The sequence below is a fragment of the Fulmarus glacialis genome, unplaced genomic scaffold (assembly GCF_000690835.1).
Source record: "Fulmarus glacialis isolate BGI_N327 unplaced genomic scaffold, ASM69083v1 scaffold37542, whole genome shotgun sequence".
Taxonomy (NCBI): Eukaryota; Metazoa; Chordata; class Aves; order Procellariiformes; family Procellariidae; genus Fulmarus; species Fulmarus glacialis.
The window spans coordinates 5,988-14,628 of record NW_009196635.1 but is presented as its reverse complement, the minus strand read 5'-3'; the positions used below and the strand labels follow the sequence as shown (position 1 = coordinate 14,628).

The 8,641-nt window shown below is 41.3% G+C and overlaps 1 protein-coding gene across 1 annotated transcript in view; it reads left to right on the top strand.

Annotated features, from left to right (window-relative positions):
• Window positions 1–7,927, top strand: part of LOC104072724 (E3 ubiquitin-protein ligase RNF128-like) — a 25,791-nt gene extending 17,864 nt beyond the window's left edge. The window contains exons 4-8 of the mRNA XM_009572265.1: window positions 1,759–1,830; window positions 2,430–2,512; window positions 5,141–5,237; window positions 6,089–6,257; window positions 7,735–7,927. Of these exons, the coding sequence (XP_009570560.1) occupies window positions 1,759–1,830; window positions 2,430–2,512; window positions 5,141–5,237; window positions 6,089–6,257; window positions 7,735–7,850 (537 nt within the window). The 3' untranslated portion in view covers window positions 7,851–7,927. The remainder of the gene's footprint in view (window positions 1–1,758; window positions 1,831–2,429; window positions 2,513–5,140; window positions 5,238–6,088; window positions 6,258–7,734) is intronic.
• The last annotated feature ends 714 nt before the right edge of the window (window positions 7,928–8,641 follow it).

Sequence of the window (8,641 nt, the reverse complement as noted above, 5' to 3'; positions counted from 1 at the left end):
CCTGCTCTATTGATGTTACCATGTTTGCTGCTGAAATTTTTGGGGGCCTCAGTGTTTACTGAGATGACTATGTGGCTGCTTCTCTGTGGCTTCAGTCTGAAACATTGAGAAGGGGAACATTATTCTAAAGTTAACCTTAAGTGACATACAGAAACATATATTGATGTCTTCAGCAGAAGAACTCTACAAGTTTTAAGGAAAACTTGACTAGTTCTTGTTCCTAAAAATATACCTGAAAACTTGTTTACATCCTTCACCTTTGGATTGTATGTATATCTTCCTTGGTAGTTGTTAATAGCTATCAACTATTAAAATCTAAAAGCGTGCACATTGATGCTATATCTTAGGACCCCAAAACAACACTGATATATGAATAGGTAATTTTGCACCAAAACTGTTTGACAGGGTCCCAGTGGGCCATATAAATCAACTTGTTTGCCATTAACTGCTTCAGCACAGGGAATCTTTTCAGACTTGAATTACCAATTCTCGCTGAGTTTGTTAGGTGTCAGCAGCAGCCCTCCACCCACTTGTTCCTTCTGTACTTGTGCCACCAGCACTGCACCTTCATCCCAGGAAAGATTCTTGTAACTGAACTAAAATGCGTAAGGGGAAGTAATGCTGGAAAGCTAACAGTGCGGGGTTCCCGCACTGAGCGGCTGAATTGGGAAGAGGATTTTTGGTTAGCTGCACAACTTAAGTCTAGTCTGTCCCTAAGGTAAGTGCTGTGTTGGGTCGGTGCTGCCAGAGCTGCCTGATACACTTCTGTGTCCTGAGGCAGTAAGAGCACCAGGGAGGGAGAGGACAGTCATATTCTTCAAGTTGGTGGAACAGCACCAACCTGTGACCTTTAAACAGAGATGTTGGCTCCTGTGCTTATTAAATGCTTTGCAGTGACAGCTGGACAGCAACAGTTGCCAGGCAAGCTGGGCTTCTGCTGTCTGCTCATCTCTGCCCTGCTATCCTGACAGCAGCAAGCAAATTATTGCATAAAGGGGAATGCTTCCTCCTCTGCTTTCATTAAAGCTGCCCTGTAATCCACCTGGGGCTAGTCATTTGATTTGTTTCACACCTTGTGTCATGGGGAGGGGGAGAAATAGCTCTGAGCCCTTTTTTTTTTTTCTTTCTCCTTTGTGCATGCTACCTTGAACCAATACTGAGATAAAACTGCATTCTTCCACTTGACAGGAGCAGTCGGTGCTAGGAGGCTCCTGAGCTGTTTGCGTGCTCTGTAAAGCAGTTGTGGCAGAGGACTAGTTGAGGATGCGTTGGTGGTAGCTGAGCTGATTGGTAAAGAATCTCACCTTTCATCAGGATGTGAGTTTGTGGCAGGAAGTTGTCATAAAGAGAGTAGTTAATATTATTGATTGTCCGACTCAGTGTTTGGTCTTCTGTACTAAGTCAGTTTGAAGGCTTCTGTTTGTTTTGGCTAGGTCTAATCTGATGAAGGTATTATCTTACATCTTCTCAAAGAAGAAACCCTTGAAATTCCTGTGCTTTGTGAAAAGGTTGTGTAAAAACAAAGCATATGCAAATGCCTTGTTGGTTCGTCATCCAGAGTCAATAACCACATCAGTATGTCCTGAAACTCTGTTTCATGTTGTCTCTAAATAGCATGGTCATGCTTACTTGGCTTGTTTTGATAACATCTGGGTTATAAAACTGGTGTCTGCTTGCAGTAGGCACCTTGATAAGTATTAGTAACTACCACTTAAGAGAAAAATGATTGTGTTTAACCAGGACTGCTTTCTGTTACAGCGACAACTAAAGGCCAGGGCTAAGAAGGCCATTGAACAGTTACAGCTGCGCACCCTGAAGCAAGGGGACAAGGTATGACTGATCCTATAATTTCACGAGTGTTATGGCACACCCTTTGCACAGAATCCAGAAAGTAGTCCTTAGTACTGGAGCAGGATTCAGAAGTCTCTCTGAGCTCGTAACTGTCAGTTGAAGAGATGGTTCCTCTTTCAGACCAGGTCCTTTTCCGGGGTGCAAGACTCTACAATTTGCACATTCTTATAAATGAGGGGTTTTTTTTAGCTGCTTGCTTGTAGTCTTGATGAGGTGAGAGGTCCTAATGTGCCGACATGGATGCTTAAAGGTAAACTAGTATATCTAATCTGCTTCCTGGCTATTCTTTTTGTAACTAAAACTGGGGGTAGCAGTTTCTGAACCTCTACAGTAGTGCCTCAAATAATCCAACGATGGTTTGCAGCTGGACTTCTAAACCATGGGATTAAACTTTCAATGCTTCTGTTAAAGTGTCAGCTTGACTATGAGTAATCCACACAATGTGTTTATCTAAGATTATATACGGGAGCTATCTTAGATTACTTTAGCTAGACCCCTTTGTTTGCAGTAAATCTGACTGTAGTTCAAAGGAAGCTTTCAAAGTCTGTTAATGCTGTAAATTCATTTCACTGCTTTAGGAAACCGGTCCCGATGGAGATAGCTGTGTTGTGTGCATTGAGCTGTACAAGCCGAACGAAGTAGTGCGTATTCTGACTTGCAAGTAAGTTGTGTTCCAAACTGCCCCTTAATCCAAAATCTGGAAGCATGTGTCTTACTGGTGGTTCCTTCTGCTATGTTATCAAAGCTGATCAAATTTTAATCAAGCTGTTGCACAGCAAGAATTCTTGAATCTCTGTCAAACAGTCTTTTGAACAACAGGAACTGTGTAAATACACACTTGTAGTGTGCCCCGATGGCCTGTATTCATAACTTCCCCTGTGAGTGGATTGACAAGTATAACTTGGCAGACCACAGTGCCTCTCCAGGGGATGCCAGGGCCTTTTAAAGATTTCTTCCTTTGCTGGTGTATAAGAATGTTACCTCTAAATTGCAGATAACTGGCAAAACTATGCCCGTTTCTTCTCACTTAGTTTACTGGTTACTAAGAGGGTCATGCTCCCTCTAAACTTGTTAAACCATGCTAACTTTTGTATTTTAGAAGAAAGCATTTATATTCTTGTATGCATCATCTGAAATAGAGACCAAAATAGAGCGACAGCAGTTTATTTGTCTAGAATTCTCTACTGTTGTATCTCGTTGCTGTGCTTCTGTGGAAGCCCAGTATTGTAGCACTAAGACTTTAATTTGATTGCTCCTAAGATGAGCAATGAAACCTTTTCAGGACTTAAGGAAACTTGTTCTGTGGGACTTCCCCCTGTGCCTGCTCTGGGGGGAGGATGGGACTGCTCTGGCAAAGCTTCTAAAATCAGAGGACTGCAATGTGAACTGCACAAATTTTGTATAGAAAGAGTTTTTGTAACCCTTGTGGAGGGTTACAAAAAAACACTTGGAAAAATTTTGATGTAGGAGAAATGAAATCGTGAAGAACGGAAAAATCTGTAGCTGTTGTTGTGCGCTGAGCAGTGTTATTTGTCAAACACTATCAAATCTGAGCTGGGGTTACCTTTGCACCAGGTTACGGTTTTTGCAAAAGCTTTCTCTTCTCCCAAGCAGTAGGACTTCTAAGCTCTTTTGATATTAAGAAGTTGGCCTGTTAAGGTGTTATCAACAAACTTCCTTGATCTAATGCTTAATAGTTTAGAAAAAACCAAAACTGAGTAAGCTTTCAGGCATGCGTGTTAATGATTATTCAGTTGTCTTGTCAGGTTTGTGCTCGTGGGTAGTCCTGTTTAGTAATGAAGTAAGTCCCATGAGTACCGAAGCATTTAGACAGGCTCTAGATACTTTTGGCTGATAGGAGACTTGACTTCTCATTATTTCCCTATAAACCCTGCTAATCTTGATATGAACTTGCAAACAAAGCATGACTTACTGGGTTAAGAGGGGAGTAACTTCTTTTGAATGTATTCTTTATACACAAATTTGCTGCATTATGCTTTGCTCTGAGACTGCTTTTACATGCATTTGTGATGTTTCATTCCTCTTTGGCCCAAACGTAGCTCTAAGAGGCACTAGCTTAAGATGACTGCATTTTCTTGATAATCTTCACCAGTGGTGATTTCTGCCAGTATCAGCCATATTAAATTCTCTCTCACATGAGTTATAAACTGATATTTACTGCAAGAATGTACTTGATGTTGGTGGTTGACCTCAACACTGAGACCCTACTTGTTGAAAGCATTTAACTACATCCATGAACGAAACAAGCAATCACATGCTCCTGTGAGTTACATCAGTGGTATCTAAGTATCTAGGGCATGTGTATTTGCAGAAGGCATTCTTCTCCAGATAAACTGAAGGCATTTATAGTAGCAAAGGTACACAAGACCAGTATTAAGTCCAAGTACTTAAAATATTTTGTCACGCATCAAGGAAGTTTCAGGTTGTACTCTAGACACTACGTTGGTGCAGCTGGAAGGAAGTGCTGGTTATGTGGGCTGAATTGGAGAATCCTGGTATCATACTGGGGCATAGGATACTGAGCACTGGATGTGGTATCTCTGCACTTGTCTCATAATAGAGTTCTGATTAATATATATATAGAGCAGTGCCTGTCTGCCTTGCTGTTTCTATTCAGGCTGAGGGAACAGGCAGATTACAGCATTTCAAGTCATCCTCCTAAATCTGTGGCCTAATTCAGACCCATTGTGGAATTGAGTGTCTTCACAGAAGCACACATTTGCATCTATAATAGCTGAATTATATTTACTTTCTTGAGTACACAGCCTGCCAAATATCCTCTTGGAATACACAGTGACTGCATAGACAAAGTAAATGTGTGGGAGTATAGTTTATCTTTGGAGCATAACTCTGTGAGATAATTTTTCTGTGTAGTTTTAATAGAAACAAATGCTATTTAGTCATTTGCATCTGCATGACAGAAGTTAACCTTAAAGCTAAGGCTGAGATGTCAATATTTGTATTAGTTAAATTATCAGCTGGGAACATATTGTACACAGATTTGAAAGAAAAAAAAAAGCTTAAGACTGATGTAGCAAAGATGATAATGCTGAATTCTAGCAAGTTGTATAGAGATACTAATAAGTATAAACCAGCTACAGATTGAGAAATCAACTATCCGTAACTTTCAACCGAAACTTGTGGCAAAATAAGGTAATCCATTCTAGAATGGATAAACTCTTGGTGTTTCTAAATGGGCCTTCATAGCTGCCACACAAACAGTTTTCCTGGTGTGAAACCTAACTTGTTGGTTACCTTCTTCCACCAGCCATCTCTTCCACAAGAACTGTATTGACCCCTGGCTTCTGGAACACAGGACATGCCCGATGTGCAAATGTGACATACTCAAAGTTTTGGGTGTTGAGGTAAGCCAGTAGTCTTTCTCAGTGGCAGATGCCATTATCAGTATTACAGTAGTGTAGTAACCACATATTGAGCTATTTCGTGCTGCCTCTAAAGCGCAGGTGATAAGCACAGGCATTGCCATGTCAGTGGGGAGATGCTACAGGACTAATTGCTGTGTCCCCTTTAGCGAAGCCTGCAGCCAACCTGTCTGAGTTGGTATCATCTAAAGCCTTGGGCAGAATGTCAACCAAAATTGATTGTAATGCGTGACTGAAGAATTGTTCTTAGCTCTTGCGCTTGCAGCTAAGGGTGTTTCTCAAAGTTTTAGGCAGACTTTGACAACTCATACTGTCCCTGAAACCAGCCTCTATTCAGTTACTAAGTACCCAGAGTCCTTGAAAAGTGAATGTGTTAGCATGTATGGCTTTCCTGGAGCCACATGACTTCCTAGGATACGCAAGGAATTTCTGATGTGTTCTGCAACTGCTTGTTGTGGCAAGTGCCAGGGGAAGATGCTGTTGCCAATGCCTGACACTGCCTGGACCAGCTAAAATGTATGACAGAGTTTGCCTGGGGGAGGGAGATCTGCGCTGAGTGGAAGGAAGAATCTATTTTCCTAATACTGGGCAGTAAAAGGGAAGAGCTGGCTGAAGAATGCAGAAGCTGCATCTCAACTTCCCACTCAATTAGGCAGTAACTGGTTTTCACCTATAATGCTGGCGGTTAACAGCAGAGCTTTTTTCAATTTAATTTTTAATTTTTTTCCTGGGTAAAAGTTTGCTAGACTCTGGTCCTTGCAGGTATTGGTCTCCTGAAAAGATGCGGCCTCCTACAAAGCTGTAACTTAACCGTTTTCTCTTTTTTCACAAAGGTGGATGGAGAAAAAGGGGCCGAGTCTGTGCAAGCCACAGTATCCACTGGGACATCAAATGTCTCTACAGTTAATGAAGAGGATAATCATAGTGAAACAGCATCATCTGGATATGCTTCTGTACAAGGAGCGGATGAATCTGTTCTGGAGGAACATGCACCATCAGAAAGTGCGTCTACTGTTTCATCTGTCTTGCTAGATTGCATTGCACTTTGTTGCTTATGCTGTGAATTAGGGAGGTTTGCCTTAACATCTCACAGTGCTCGAGTACCTTGTTTTTCAGGGTAATCTTAATCTTCCCTTTTGTTTTAGTACTTGGCTCTGACACTTGGTCTTTGTTTTCAAATGAAATACAACCTAAATGTGAATTAAAAGCTGAAGTCTATGAAAAGAGTAGTTGAAAATCAGAGGCTTACTACTTAAAGGCCAAAGAGATTTTTCTGAAGATGTCCCTCATCTCGTTGTCTCTTTGGAGTTTTCATTTGGATGAGTGAGTGTTGCTCTGCCACCAGATCTGTCTGCTTTAAGTAGTTAATTACTTACAGAAAACTTCTGGGGAGTCAGTCCTGCTCTAGCTTAGATGATGCAAAATAGAGATGACAAATACTTCAATTGAATTTCAGATTTTACCAAGGCTGAGTCATCCTTGAATACTTTCAGAGAATTTTAATTGGAAAAGACTATCAGCTTTTCCAAATACCTTATCTTTTTGAACAAGAGCAAATTAATTGAAAATGTCATTTTAGTGCTCAACTTTGCCAACACAGGCTCAGTGTTCCTGTTTTTTTTAAAAAGGAAAGGTTCCAGGTAAACAAACAAAAGTAACTATCCCCTAGATTGTGGAATGGCCTTGGGAAGAGGAGTAAGTGGGGAAGCGTTCAGAGGTGAAAGGGCTGTGTCTGCTTAGTTTTCTGCAGGAAACCTAGCTTTTAGGAAAGTGTGGGATTTGCTGCCTGCCACCTGTGGGACGTGTTGCTCCAGCGAGTGATGTGTGTACGGGAGTGCCCCGTTTAGGCACCCCAGTAGAGCAGAGGACACTTCCTATAAGCTAAACATCAGAAGTTGAAATTGCATCCCTATAAGCAACTGAAGTGATGCTGGATTAGTTATATGGCTCAGGCCCTTGTGTATTTTCACTTTGAGTGGCAAGGACACACACGAACATTGGCCTAACAAGGTTAGTCTGTAGAGAGGCAGCCTTCCTCTCTGAATCATCCTGTGTCCCATGGTTTAACCCGAACCTAGTCTCTAGAAGTTGCTCCTGATGCCTGTCTTCAGCAGCCCTAACGTTGTATGAGAATTGCCAATCTTCTTATAGTTGGATTTCGTAGCCTTACACAGCCTTCTGCCACTTGAGCACACAACCTAGGCTTCCTCAGCAGTGTGAGAAGTGAACTCCAGAGCCAAGCAGATACTGATACCTCTAGAAATGACAGGTAGTGTCAAGACTGGGCTCACAAACTAATGAGGGGCAGCAGAAGTCGTAGTTAGAGCACGGCCTTGGATTTCCCACTCTGCAGGAAAAGTGCTGGGAAAAGACCACTGCAGTAGGCTTGTGGAACAAAGCAACCGTGGTTTGCTTTAAGGTAGTGAAGCTTGCCTATGACACTTCTTAACTTGTCTTTTCTTGATTTTGTTCTGGACAGATGACAACATGCATCTTGTAAACAATGAATCCCAGTCAGTTGGGAATGTCCTTCCACACGTTGACAACCCAAGCTTTGAGGCAGACGAAACACAAGTTCGTGAAGTCAGGTCCTAAGAACATGCCCGGCAACAGAGTGTAAGCCTTCTGCAAGGAGCTGCCTACTGCCATCGTGTGTAACAAACATTGCAAGACTGTAGCAGAAAAATATTGCCTTGGCAATGCTGAGATCAAATAGATTTGTTCAAATCATAATTGTATGGTTTGCCATTCTTAAAACTGCACCTCCCTTGTGGAATTTAGTTTTAGCACTCTTCGGATAAAGCTGTCTTAAATATAAAGAAAACCATCAGATTTTAACACTAAAACAAAAGTTCCATCTTCAGCAAAGCTTCTCTTCAGTGTTTGAGTCATTTAAATAAGGAGAAGATTCTTTATGTCGTAGCTGTCTCTACTGGAAATTGTTTTGGGTTTTTTTGTTGTTTGTTTTAATTCAAGTGGATTTTCATTGTAAACAAATTGATTTTGATCTGGTCTAATACTTATTTACCAGACACAGGTTAGTTTAAAGCAACACTGTATTTAATATTTCAGTGCACTAATTTGATAGGAGAAAGTACAAACTAATGCCTGTCAAACTGGATTTTGCCCACAGTGTCTTTGATTCTCTAGTAAACAGATTGATTCTCTACCTCTCAACTCCAACCTGCCAACCACACATTCTTAAAGGGAAAAAAAGAGAGCTTCAAGCTGACAGGCCAAATCTGACTTGCACAATACTGTAAAGGGAACAATTGCAGGAACTTTTCAAATCTGTTCGTATTAGACAGTCTGAAAGATCCTCCATGATTTTTGGAGTTACAACCATCTCTAGCACCAGCAATATGCCAGAGTCCTGGCTTTGTGAG